The sequence below is a fragment of the Eretmochelys imbricata genome, chromosome 9 (genome assembly GCF_965152235.1).
Source record: "Eretmochelys imbricata isolate rEreImb1 chromosome 9, rEreImb1.hap1, whole genome shotgun sequence".
Lineage (NCBI taxonomy): Eukaryota > Metazoa > Chordata > Testudines > Cheloniidae > Eretmochelys > Eretmochelys imbricata.
Window position 1 is genome coordinate 73,773,065 of NC_135580.1, and position 13,998 is coordinate 73,787,062.

Consider the following 13,998-nt stretch of genomic DNA (forward strand, 5'->3'; position numbering starts at 1 on the left):
CTATGAATCCTGAGTGAAGGGAAGTGCCTACATTCATTTGAGGGGCGAGGATCAGCCCACATCCCTCTCAGCATTTCCTGTTGGCTAGCCTAGGTGGCTCCCCACTCAGCTTACTGGCTTGTGAGAATCCCATTCTGGGACACCTGTCTCCAGAGCCTTGGTGCCTGTCTTTGGGGTTGTGAATTCCACTTGGCAGCAGTGCACCTAAAAGTTATTTGCTGTAACGCTCAGCCTGAATCTCCCTTGTGAATCCCATCCTGAGTGTCTTCGAAATTCCACAATTACAGAGGCTGCCTTGTATTTTGAGGGGATTCTTTCTCCTAGAAACAGCTGCTTAAAGCCAACTTCAGCTTTATGCAGCCATTCAAGCCCATCTTCCTAGAAGCAGAGTGTCTGTTCTGCCTTTTCAGCGTGCCTGCGACAAGTGCCTTGGGGAGAATGCTGGGCAAGACGCTGTTCAGTTTATCCTACCCAGGTAGCTAAGCAGTGAAAGGATCTGTTATACGCTAGTAAAGATCCTTAAAGGGGCTGCAAGCCTAAGTTGAAATCTCACAGCTTTCTGCTTCTTTATGGATCCTGTGCTGCCAACGAGGGGGAAATTGGGCAGATTACTTCCCCCTCCCTCTGTCATGGTCCCTGGGTAAGCTGCCTCTTCTGAGACACTTTTTTCAGTCCCCCAAGTTTATCCCTTTCAAGTTACAGGCCCAACCCCGTCTCTGGGTTCCACTCCCATGGTTGTCACCTTAAAAAAAGCGGTCTTTCTTGTTAACCTTGATTTAAAAAAATTTTCCTCTCCAGGTACAGTGTCTTCAAGAAGCTAATGACCAGCTGGACTCCAGATATTTTGGCGAGCTACTTGCTGAAGTGAACCGCAAGAGCAATGACCTGTACAGCTGTTTACTGCAGCATGTGGAAAAGATAGGAAGAAGGTATTGTAGACCCCCCTCATTGTGGTGTTCCAGGAATGTATACCATGGTTAGAGAAAGCAGTGCTGTTTGTTTGAGCTGCATTCTGCAGATAGCTAAAGTTCATAGAGTGTGGTGCATAGTAACTTAACTCCTTGAATGTCTCAAATGTCAGAAGCCATGCTATTTTATTGAATGCAACAAGTGTATTTCAAACTGTTTGACTAATGGTCAAGGCACTTTACAGAGTTAAACAACTACGTACTTCTCTTGTCAAGATAATTTAGACAGCACATAGTGCATATTGCAGTGAATATACTGCACGCTGTGACTTTTTGCTTTAAGACACAGTTAATTATTGTACTCACCTGAAGATGCAAAGAAGGAAACTACCCTGATGCCAAGGTTAAGTGACATGCTCCGGATTCGGAGACAGGCTATGTGCACCATAATGCACAGCATCTATAAGCAAATCAAGCTGCTTTCTACATGTATTATAAACCACTTATGAAAGAATAATTTGATAGCTGCCATCTGAGAGGATTCAGTACAGGAGCTCCTCACTTAACATTGTAGTTATGTTCCTGAAAAACGCGACTTTAAGCGAAACGATGTTAAGCAAATCCAATTTCCCCATAAGACTTAATGTAAATGAGGGGGTTAGGTTCCAGGGAAATTTTTTTCACCAGACAAAAGACCGCGCGCGCACACACACACACACACACAGTATAAGTTTTAAACAAACAGTTTAATACTGATACACAGTGATGATGATTGTGAAGCTTGGTTGAGGTGGAGGAGTCAGAGGGTGGGATATTGCCCAGGGAAAGCCTTACTGCTAAATGATGAACTAGCAGTTGGCTGAGCCCTCAAGGGTTAACACTCACATTCTACAAGGCAGCAGGAAAGGAGGGAGGGCAGACAGAGACAGACACATACACCCTGTGTGTGTTTGAGAGATAGAGATGCGCATGTCCCCTTTAAGTATGCAGAGTGGGGTCAGAAATACACTGCCTTGTTAATTAGATCAGCAAGCTGATTTAAGGCAGCCGCTCCCTCCATCTGTGTGTCTCCCCTGCTCTATGGAAGATGGGGTAAGTGGGGTGCAGGAGCAGGGGGGAGGGGGACACCCTGACCTTAGGCCCCCCTCTTCTCCCCTCCCCTGCACACCAAGCAGGAGGCTCCTGGGAGCAGCTCCAAGGCAGAGGGCAGGAGCAGTATGTGGGGGGAGGGACAGCTGAACTGCAGGCAATTGATAGCCTGCTGAGCAGCTGCTGCACAGGGAACTTAGGGGAGTGCGGAGCTGATAGGGGGGAGTTGATGGGGGGAGGGGGGGGGCTTGCCGGTCCACCCTGGTTCCAACCCCCACCAGCTAGCTGCAGTGGGCTGCTCTTCCTGCAAGCAGTGGACAAAGCAGGTGGCTGCCAAACAACGTTCTAAGGGAGCACTGCACAACTTTAAACGAGCATGTTCCCTAATTGATCAGCAGCGTAACAACGTTAACCGGGATGACTTTAAGTGAGGAGTTCCTGTATCTTCAAAACAAATCACAAGTTTTTCTAAAATTCCTCATTCTTCTCCTCCCCACCACTGATGTTCAACGGAGTCCAGAAAAAGATTTGCCTCCTGTTCAGGCAGTAAAGTTTCTCCAGGAATGAATTTGGTCCAGTCTGTAGAAAACAGTAAGATTTTCATAATACCGAGGAATTAACTCATCAAGATACTGGTTAAGGCATTGGCAGTGCTTAGAGCAATTGTAATGGCTCTCTGATGTTGCTTGTCATCTCGAGGAATATAAGAGGCCAGTTGGGCTGAAGCTAACCCTCCTTTGTTCTGATCCCCAAATTAAAAATGTGGTGGAGAGCTGAAGCCTGCCCATTTTTCTTCTCATGATTGTGCAGGTTTTTTTCATTCCTCTTTCACATCAGCAAGAGGCACGCTGTTAATCTGTCATTTTTGTGTGTGTTTTACAGGACACAGGACAATGAATCTACAAGTCAAGTAAGCACTCAGAGCAGTCCAGTCCAAATGGTCACTACTTGTTGGTAATAACAATGGGGCAGATTCTCAGTTTTGAACTCAATGAAATTATGCCAGTTTACCCCAGCTGAGGATCTAGCCCAATCTGTAATATAAGGAGGACAATTTTTGATAGTTGTGCACACCTAGAAAACAGTAGGATTCCTAAATAGATCTATAGCAATATGGTTTAAATATGATGTTTTTAAACATGTACATTTAAATGATTTGTAGTACGATTATTTAGTAGATTATGAGGGGCAAACATTAAAACTTTTTTCCTGTGTGTTTGTCTGTAAAACTGACAAGATAGGTAAAAACCTGGGTAAGATGTATGTCACTTAAAAAGCTTCCTACTGTAAATACTTAAACATATAGCACTTTCACTCTCCCACAAATGCAGCAGCTGTTTTTAACAACACTGCACAGAGTTGTTTCTCCACAAGAAGTGAAGTAAAATATTGCCTCCAAATGAAACTTAAAGGGAATTTAGACTGACAAATGCAAATTTGATTAGTCAGTTACAATCTCTAACTGCTGTGATCCTGTTGGAATGTTCCACTTACTAAATCATGTATAGCATGTCCTGCAGCATGTAGGTCATTCTAGTCTCCAATGACTTACTGACCAAGTCTGTCCATACTTAGCATGTAGGATTTGATTTGATCACATCACAGGCTAGTGTAGCTGCAACTCAGTGTAACTTTTATTTCTCCAGAATAGGAACATAATTGTTTATTATTTCTAAAATATACACATTTAAAATTGACAGACTTTTTGCTTATTCATCAGCAAAAAATAAATATGCTTCAAACTAATGTCTCCATCTAAATTAGCTTTATATACAATGTAAGACATACATTTTGGAAGTTTTCTGGATATAACTTGATCTGTGTGCATTCCATTTCTCAGAGTTTTCTGTCTTTCTCATGTTTTCCCAGCAGTAGAGTAATTTAATGAAGAAATCACATTGTGATATACAGGAAGAATTCTTATTCGAGATGTCAAAGCCAACAAATTGGTTTGTTTTTCTGTCTTCATTATTAGGTAGAAGATATTGAAGGTTTGATTCCCAAAGGACTGTCAGAGTTGACAAAGCAGCAAATTCGCTATCTCCTGCAGGTATGCAAATGAAAAATATTACTTGCAAATCTACAAAACGGCTGTTAATTTAAGGCAGTTAATGATTGTCTTACACCTGGAAGCACTGATGTCTTACACATTTTTATTCTATCTAATGTAACTGTGAATGTTATTCCTATAAACATCTAATCCTTTTTTGAACCTTCCTAAGGGCTTGGCCTTGATGTCTTGTGGCAGTCATTTCCACAAACTAATTACTTTTTTTACACTATTCACATTTCCTTTTACCCGTTTTAAATCTCTCGCCTTTCAGTTTGATTGGAAGTCTCCTCACATTATTAGGATGGATTAAATAGGAGCATCTGGATTACCTTGTCTGTACCTTTCCTTATTTGGTCACAGTTTTATATTAAGAAGTGATTAGTAGATATTTTATTGAATTGTTAATTGTTATAGTTCAGCAGATCTTATTGATAGCTTACAATCCATGTTGTGTAACCATCTATAACATCATCTGATGACTACCTATAACACATATAACTCATGTCTGTAACTTCCTTATGACATCTATTAATAACTTAACACTTTATAAGTGAATCTTAATATAAAGTGTGCCTCGCTTTTTATATACCTCAATCATGTTCTCTCTTAGTAATCTTTGTCACACATCTTTGGATCCCTTTAGCCAGATGTTTTTGGATATGTGGTGATCAGAAAAGAACACAGAGGTTCCAAATGAAAGCTGCTATTCTCAGTATTTTTTTTCCCATCCTTTATACATTTTAGTGGTATGCTTTTCTGGTCACTGCTGTGAAATGTGCTCAGTCAGAACTGAAACTCCTCCTTAGTTCATCTGGCATTGCTTAGGAATTGTAGTATAAATGTTATGTTCGAAGCCCCCTTCTAGTGCTAGCTGCTGCAGGGGCAGCAGGTGGAATAATGAGGGAGTACCATGAGCTCGTAGATGCTGCTTTAAAATACTATTTTGATACCCCTGTTGTCAAAATAACAGCCGATCCTGATTTTTATTTTACACAAAGGTATTTCTTTCAGTTAAAATTGTTAGTGTTAATCTTGTGTGTTACAAAACACTTCTGTTAATTTGAACTAAGAAGAGATGTTGGGAATCCTGTGAAAGAAGCTTTCAAAAGTGCTGCGTATTAATAAGAAAATTAAGTAGACAGGGAAACATGATCCATTTTGATCCAGACATAAAAAGATCAGATTACAATCTTTACTATATAAATACCAAGCCTTCACTGATAATCCCAAGAGTCATTGATCATACCAGTAGCTAGAGCTGTTTTTGTATCCTTTAAAGGAAAACAACTTGACTCTTCACCATAACTTTAAAACAGACTTGTTGCACTATGAGATACTACAATAACATAGTGTTTTAATATGAACAGGCCCAGCACTCCGCCACTTCAGTGTATTAACAATGGAAAAAGAAGACAGCCAATACAGCATTACTAAGCACTACTGACTCCTTTTAAATCTGTTTTGCTTTTCTCCACTAAAGGGAGGAGCTGGTGTTTTTATCTAATGGTTTTTGTCGTTGGGGTGAAAGCTTAGTTTGGCAGATCTCAAAGACATTGACTCACTGGTATGTGCTTTCCCAGGAGTGATGACTAATGGTTTTGTTTTTTTTGTAATTGCTCTAATTCTGAATGCTGTAAACTCACAATATAGCTGAAAATCAGAAATATTAATTTTTTTTCCCTTCCCACTGTGTGCAAATATGAAACTCTTCTTTATTTCTCTTATTCTTTCTTAGTTGGAATGTTTATTTTGTCCTATATTATGAGGCAATAATCTAAATAATTTTGTGTAACTGACAGTGTTGTTTTTAGTGAATGAAAAAGTCTCATCCTTGTAGTCATGGATTCAGATTTCAAAGTACAAGTGACATGAGCAGCTCTTACAATTCTGTTTCTAGAATTAGTTAGCTGCAGAGTAAATGTAATGTCCAAGTTTGAAATTATCTAACATGTCTCTAAACAGATTTCAAATAAATCCCATACTGTTAAACTAAAGACAATCAGTTTTACTATTCTTGTTGTTTGGTTATTTTTAGTTATTGTCAAAGATTATATCCCACAAAGAATCTGAAATCAATCCTTTTCTTTTTCCTAGATGAGAGTGACATCAGATAAATCACTGCGACTTGTACTTTCCACTTTTGGCAGTTTGCGTGGGGAGCTCTGCCATCTACAAGATGACTTAGGGGTAGGTCATTGCAAAATTTAGTTTCCATTGTCTGATCTCTTCAGTTGGTTGATTTGGAGGCCTGAAGGGACCATTACGATCATCTAGTCTGATCTCCTGCATAACACAGATCTGAGTTTTTACATTACATTGTTTCAAGTATTTGCAAGAATCAGCTTTAGTCCATAAAGAAAAATTTAGACTAGACTAGTATCTTGTCCCAGCAGCAAACTCCACTGCAGTTACTACTGTTGCATGATGATTTTCCCTTAATAATTAGCTGTATAGGTAATTGCCTGTTTTGATGAAGGATACTCTGATACCAGGATGATGTGCATAGCATAGGAAGACAGGACAGCAAAATAATAGAACTATATATACCATGGAGAATTTATATCTACCCTCACTTGATGGTGCTTAACTTGACCAGGATGAGAGTACAAACGTAACAGATGTTAGTCATGTTGCTTAATGCACTACTATCATGATATAAGAATCTATATAGAAAATAATGTAACCACGGACACTTTGGGCTAAGTGTGCAGTATTGTAACACAGCAAACAAATCACAGATAGAATTTAAAGTATATCCAACAAAACTGATTTAGAATTAAGTACACACTTTGGGGTCTTGTTTCATTTAGTTTGACTGTGATAAATTAGTCATTTTAATTCATTTGTTTCTTTTAAAAATAAGGGGATCCATTTTTTTATTTATACTGACAAATTTTAGTAGCTATTCATAACTAGTACTTTTGTCTCATAGAAATTGGAAACTGACAAGATGTTACTAGAGAAAGACCTGGCTTTTAAAGAATCTCAGGTAAAGGAGTATGAAGCACTGTTGGCATCCGTGAGAGAGAATAATCGCCAACAGCAGGTAAATTCATATATTTATTATGAACAAATTTCCTATCCCTCAAGAATTCATACTTAAAATAAATACTGAGCTCTATGAACAACTTTCACAAATCTATTCTTGGTAGAACAGCTTCCAACAAAAAGGAGAGAGGTCAGAGATCAGCATTCTCTGTAACATGTGAATGTGTTGTTCTGAACACTTTATATGAGTACTGTTACCGGAGATGTTCAGACATCTAACACAGGGGTGGCCAATCTGTGGCTCTGGAGCTGCATGCAGCTCTTCAGAGGTTAATATGTGGCTCCCTGTATACATGCCAACTCCGGGGCTGGAGCTACAGATGCTAACTTTCCAGTGTGCTGGGTGGTGCTCATTGCTCAACCCCCTGCTCTGCCCCAGGCCCTGCCCCGACTCTGCCCCTTCCCCCCGAGCCTGCCATGCCCTCACTTCTCCCCTCTCCCCCCAGAGCCTCCTGCACACGAGAAACAGCTGATTGTGGGAGGTGCCGATCGTCAGAGTTGCCGGTGGGAGTTGCTGACATATTACTGTGGCTCTTTGGCAATGTACATTGGTAAATTCTGGCTCCTTCCCAGGCTGGCTACCCCTGATCTAATACATAGGGTTCTCGCTAGGAAAATAAAGGGGCCAATTCTCATTTATACTAAGGCTCCATATGCTGCTCTGTCCATGTAATGGAGCCTTATGGATCCAATTTATTTTTTCTACATTAATTTTTAAAAATACATTTGTGTGTTTTTAAAAAAATCTTATTTATCAGTTGCAAGTGAATGAGATCTGGAAATGTGTTCTGTGTAGGATATGGTAATTGCCAAAAATATCATAATTCATAGCCACTCCAGTAGAAGCAGTAAGTTGAGTCTGCTAGTAATTTGTTTAAATTTTTTTTAGTAATGCTCCATGTACAATTGAAGTTGTTGTCCACCTGTGAAAGCCTATTAAGAATTTAGCCCACTATATCAAATAAACATTGGGCAGTCTTTTGGGGGTAGGGAATTTTGTCCAAAACTAGTGATTTGAAGAACTTACTTGCTTAAAAAATCCAGTGCTAAGTTTCACAGCTTCTAGAGTGAATTTGGCCTACCTCCTAGAATGCCCAACCTCTTTCCACACATGCTTACACCAACACTGGATACAGTATATACACTAAAGGCCTGGCGCAGGGAAGTGCTGACTGCCTTTAATTTCCATTGATTTAACAGAAGTTGAATATGTGCAGCATCTCCCAACATCTGGCTCTCCAGCTGATATGAATCAGCTATGAATAAAGTTTGTAGGACAATAAGTTAAAAAATGGCTTACCATAAGTAACTGTATACCCAAAACTGAGCTTTGCTCAAAGACAAACCTTGAGACTACCTCATTGACCATATCTAAGAATTTTTTGTTTGGTGCTTTCATAGCAAGGACTCAGAGACAGTGCTGCAAAATGTCGTTCACTGGAGGAACAGATCATCTCTCTCCGATATGCTGAGGGAGAGAAGGACTGTCGGTTAAAAGAACTGGAATACTGCAAGCGTGCCTTGGAACAGGAGATCCAGAACCTGAGAATGAAGGTAATGGTTTTTTTATTTTCTTGTCACTATTTTTTCACTCCTAAATCCAGCTTCACTAGATTTAGAATTCATAGGGTGGAGGGAAGGTGACATGTAAAGATAATTTTCTTGTTTTCTCATCTGATGATACATACTTTATATCCTTATAACTGTATTTACATTACATAATAATTAAAAGTGCTATAATTTTGTTTTGCATAGACCTGTTCTAATCCAGTGATACAAACCAGCACAGATGAGCTCTCTAGTCGTTACGTGGAGATGATTAACAACTTGAGAGAGGATAAAGATAGAGAGATCCGCAATCTTAGGGTATGTTGGTTATCTTATAACATATACATTCATAATCATATACAGATTTCTGAGCAAAGTATGGATATAGGAAAGTGGCAGGTTCCATTTTCAAAATTACAAACTGGAAGAAGCTTATACCAACCAAATATACATACTTTAGCTATTTTGTGGTTTGAAATTAGAGATAGTGGTCTCTGTTTTGTATCCATTGAAATCCTCGCTTTATTGTTCACGTTGTGTTTGGTTGAAAACTAATAATTCACCCTTCAGAAGCAGATTTTACAGAATCTTTTCTGACTCCAAAACTGGGTTGGCAGTTTTACTACACATTAGAGACTTGTGAGTTGAGCATAAACAAAAGATTCATGTATTTTGGGAGCGTGCAAAAACTAACCAGAAAGGCAGCTTTCATAGAATAAGACAGATCCTGATTTAAATTGTACCTATAAAACCTCTGTCACACAAAGGTACTGTATTTATATTTGGCCTGCTTAGAGATCTTTCTAACTTGTGCTATAATTGGTAACCAAGAGAATTTACCAGAGCATGCTGAGTTTCATAAACTTACTGATACCAAACAAAATAAAAGCACTAGTGAACTACTAAAGTAATAATGTTAACTCGGAACCACGCCATTGCACCAAAAAGGAACTAAAATCATTTAATTGAAGTTGACCTATTCTTGAGTCTCCCTGAACATTTTTTTTTATATTAATCTGGTTATTTTAATGTGGTTTCTTGCTGTGTGAGAATCCACACAAACATAAGGAGATGAGATCTAAAGTGCTGACAAATGTACCAAGTGGACAAACTGGAAATACAAATATCTTTTCCCTTTTTATTTCTTTCAGTTGGAGTCCTGAAAGAAATAAAGTTGGAGTTTTGTACCAACAGCAGATATAAAACTTTTAAATAAAATTTGGATTTTTAAGTGTATGCCAGTAGGATGCAGAATCAAAAAAAATTATCCTTCTATTATTTGATGAAAATCCTTCATTTTCAGAGTCATGTCCAGGACTAGTCACACAGACAGGACCATACTTTCTGTATTCATATATTCATGGTCATGATCGTTATTTAGGCTTCGAGACACTACCATAATAGAAATCTTAAATAATTATAAAGTAACAGAAAACAAACAGCAGCAAAACATGGGAGAAGTAGTGCATTAAATAAAATAAATCCACAAACTGGATAAAATTAGCTTAATTCTAGTTTAAAGGTGACCAGCAAAGGAGGAAAAGGTGGACTTTTTGCCTTTTTAGTTCATTATGTATTAAAAAGGCCTGAAAAGCTTTCTTTGTGTGTTTTGTTTTTTTTTAACCTATTATGGTAATTCAGTAATTCAAGTTTAGTGTTCCACAGTTTTGACAGAAGACTCCGTTGGGGGTCTTAGATTTATATTTAACTTTTAACTAAGCCATCTTTTCTCCTGTTCAGGTGTGTGTGAAAAATAGGTGTTAACTAAAAACAAACCAACAGTTTTAAACATATAAATAAAATTGGCTTCTCCTGTCAATCAAGTTTTTAATTATCCGAGTTCTACCGGTTCTCCTGTTGCCTGTAGCATGTTTCAGGAAAAACAACATAGAAAGACTTGAACTTCCTCCTTTTCTTTTCTTTCTTCCCCCACCAAAAAAAAAAAATTAAAATTCAGATCTTTTTCAAACACAAAGCAGCAAAAAAAAGGGGCACAACTCCATTGTTTGTTCATTGCAGGTCAGCTTTATTTAAGATGTGTAGACTTCAGAGCTATTATTTTCCTTAGATTCCTTACCATGTGCATAACTTTTTTTTTTTTAAAGTCCCAGATAAACCAGTTCCAGCAAGATATTTCAAGAAGAGATGGAAGTAACAGTGACTTCCAGATGAGGCTGCATGAACTTACTTCAATGTTAGAAGAGAAGGAGACTTTTATTAAACAGCAGCAAGAGGTAAAACGGTGTTCGTTTGTGCTGCAGTTTTATGAAGTCTATTATTTACTCTTACCCTGTTGAGGACCATAAGAAAATTCAAATTTTAACGGTGTAAATCATAGAGCAGGTGGGGTAGAGAAGATCTGCCAAGATAACAGATCAGTAGTGCTGTTTCCTTTAATTGCTCTGCTACATGTAAAACTATAAGTCTTTGGTTTGCAGGACACTTCTTCCATCTATTACTATAAAATTCCTTTGTAAGAATCTTTAATACTTATCAACAGCTGCCCCTTCCTTTCCTCCATACTAAGTGGATGCCAGAGGAATTTATGAGCATGCTTCATAGAGAGGGGAGTTCTGCAACCTGTTCAACCTTTGTCTCTCCTGAAAAAGGAGTAATTTTTGCCCAACCCCTAGTAATACCCTTGACTGTTAGGTAGAGCCTGTAGGCCTTCCTCTGACCCAGTCTATTGGAATAACCAAATTTGATTCCATTGTGTCTTCTGAAAGGAGTTTAACCTTAATTATTTTCTTGTGACTTCAGAGTTAAAAATGATAATTCTGAACTCTTCACTAAATGTTATTTTTGGTTTCCGTAGGAACTCTTCAGGTTGAAGCAAGAAAGATTATCATGTAATCAATCCACAGGTGTAACAAAGTCTATCATCACAAAAAAGTAATGTAGCAATAGCATTATTTCTTAAAATTTGTTTTTTAATTTTCATTTTATACTGGTTTTCACAGCAGTAGTGGCCTGCAAACGTCAGGTTACAAGATTCTCTGTTTATTTAATATCTGGGCTTAAGAAAAATGTCTGGGGAGGATGTGCTTTATATAGTCCCACTGACCATTTTAATGAAGTGTTTGGAGGATGTGAAGATAAATGAGTGTGTTCCTTCCTCTGAATCTCACTTGATAAACTAAACCTTAGAAAGTTCTATATGTCTGAGAAATGCCAGTGTTCTAAGACTTAGTTGGAAATCTATCTTACTGCACTTTTTATTCAAAACATTTGTATTTATGGCCAGAAAACTATCAGAATAAATATGGCAATCTCTGTCTGTATGTGAATGCTGATTTAGATTTGCTTGCTTTAGGGATAAAAAATATGTACTATTTAATCCATTTTGCTCTTCAGAGTTAACAACACTAAAGCTTGGTGTACACTACAGAATTAGGTTGACATAAGGCCGCTTATGTTAGTGTTTATACTACAGCCTTGCTCCCACCAATGTATGGGCCCTATTACACCTCCACTTATGCTGGTGTAGTTAAGACTGTTGGCTGTCTGGTCAATTTCACAGCTCCTTTGGAGCCATGAAATTCACAAGAAAGTTGACTCCGCAACTGACAGGAGTCCAGGCTGGATCTCCCTGCCAGAGACAGAAAGCCCCAGGTGGCTGCCCTCCCCCTGCTCCTGGCAGGGAGATGGGTGGAGCTGAAATCCTTGTCTCTTAGCCCCACTGCCCCTCTTCAGTTGGTAGAAGCGCTCCTGGTGAGGATGCACACCACTGACAAAAGAACGGTAGTGTGGCCAGCAGCCATCGCAGTAATTACTGTGGTGGCTGTAAGTCGAGCTAACATAGGTCCACTTAAGATTGTAGTGTAGACATGTCCTGGGCTGAGAACACACATGTCAAAAGAACAGTAAAAAAACAGTCCATACTGTCGCCATTTTTTTTTGGTCCTCTGCAACTGTATGCCTGTGTCTTTTGAGCATCCCTTAATGCTAATTAATGGGTGTTGAACAGAATCATGGCATATAGTTAGTAATGAGTGTTTGGCTTTAAAAGAAAAAGTAATACATGTGGAAACACACACTTCTAAAGTGGATGCCTTTGAGGAGAGAGAATTTCAGTTGGTAACCAATTAACTAAAGCCTTTCAAAAACTATGGTTTAGATATTTACTTAACTCTTTTTAAACAAATCTGGGCGCAATAACTAATCTAGAAGTGAGTATTGTGGGGGAAAGGTTGAATTTGGTCTCCAAGACAAGATACTGCTTTGGACATAGATGTTTAAAAAGCTCAGCAGAGATAAACAGTATTCCACTTACAGTTTTGCAAAACTTTTTATACAGGTACATGAACCAATATCCAATCCTTGGTCTCCTGTCTGATGACTACATGGTTTCATCACCAGTTAGACAAACAGAGACTATTGTAATTGAGAAGACTGAAGCAATGTAGAAACATGTAAGTTATCCATGTTAGTTATATATCATTTGTTGTTGATGTGCAGATTCAGTACTCCAAAGAAGCCAAAAATGGGCTAGTAAAAAGCATTAAGGCAACAAAACTTATTTTGGAGACTTCTTTTCTGTAAATAAAATAGCAAAATGAGCAATAGGTCAGTAAGAACAGCCTAGAGAATGTTTCATAATAGACAAGTACTAAAAATGGTCTATGCATGTTGAAGAATAATAAGTAGAATAGCCTCTCCTTTTTTCCTCTCGTCTATTGTACCTCATATCTTACAACCCTACTTTAGCCTTTGAAAGGGTTACAGTTTTTATTGATATTACACGATAAGTAGTACTGGTATGTGGTAAATGAAGATTAAGCCAAATCAGCTGTTAAATCCCAGCACTGAAAATGTGCCCTATTTTTTGTTATCTCTAATAGGATGTACCACACCCTCAATAAACTAGTAGGGTGGGTGAATAAGAGGCTCTCATACAAAATTCAAAGCCCAGGGATGCTGGTGGCTTCAAATCACCTTTATCTGCTCTGAAACCTGGGCTGCTCCTTTGGCTCTGTGGTATAATTGAGACCGTTACAAGCAGTTTCAAGGTTGCCCCACAACATTGCCTGGAATCTCTGCTTGCTGTAAACTAAAGCCCCCACCCCTCCAACTACATGTAGTCTCCAGGGCTTCTGAGGGGATCCTCAGCAGCCAGCCATACATAGTGCCTGAGGAGTCCTCCACCAGTTGGAATCAGCGTTGGTTTTAGGGCCCTTTTACAATAAGCAGAGCAGCGCATAGAGGCTTGCTTTTGAATACAAGTAGTTTGCAGACAAAGGTTTCTGGGGAGCAGTACTTTAACCCTGAAAATAAATATACATCCAGCCTCGTAAACTTAGCTGGCACTTCACACAGACAAACCAGTTCCTTTCACTGAAGAAACAAACATAT

At 38.7% G+C, this 13,998-nt stretch overlaps 2 protein-coding genes across 8 annotated transcripts in view; one reads left to right on the forward strand and one right to left on the reverse strand.

Moving 5' to 3' along the window:
- The window catches only part of POF1B (POF1B actin binding protein), a 44,723-nt gene that overhangs the window by 29,256 nt on the left and 1,469 nt on the right, over window positions 1-13,998 (forward strand). Inside the window, exons 4-13 of the mRNA XM_077827165.1 lie at window positions 799-929; window positions 2,880-2,907; window positions 3,973-4,047; window positions 6,145-6,237; window positions 6,983-7,096; window positions 8,500-8,652; window positions 8,854-8,964; window positions 10,752-10,880; window positions 11,462-11,538; window positions 12,944-13,058. Of these exons, the coding sequence (XP_077683291.1) occupies window positions 799-929; window positions 2,880-2,907; window positions 3,973-4,047; window positions 6,145-6,237; window positions 6,983-7,096; window positions 8,500-8,652; window positions 8,854-8,964; window positions 10,752-10,880; window positions 11,462-11,538; window positions 12,944-13,052 (1,020 nt within the window). The 3' untranslated portion in view covers window positions 13,053-13,058. The remainder of the gene's footprint in view (window positions 1-798; window positions 930-2,879; window positions 2,908-3,972; window positions 4,048-6,144; window positions 6,238-6,982; window positions 7,097-8,499; window positions 8,653-8,853; window positions 8,965-10,751; window positions 10,881-11,461; window positions 11,539-12,943; window positions 13,059-13,998) is intronic.
- ZNF711 (zinc finger protein 711) overlaps window positions 3,621-13,998 on the reverse strand; it is a 78,288-nt gene continuing 67,910 nt past the window's right edge. For 2 of the 7 annotated variants that reach the window (XM_077827164.1, XM_077827157.1), the window contains 2 exons: window positions 12,920-13,182; window positions 3,621-4,041 (listed from right to left, as the gene is read on the reverse strand). The gene's annotated coding sequence lies outside the window, so the exon portion shown is untranslated. Of the gene's footprint in view, window positions 4,042-7,533; window positions 8,641-12,919; window positions 13,183-13,998 lie in introns of those variants that run through there. The other 5 variants (XM_077827161.1, XM_077827158.1, XM_077827160.1 and 2 more) reach the window with 4 other exon arrangements.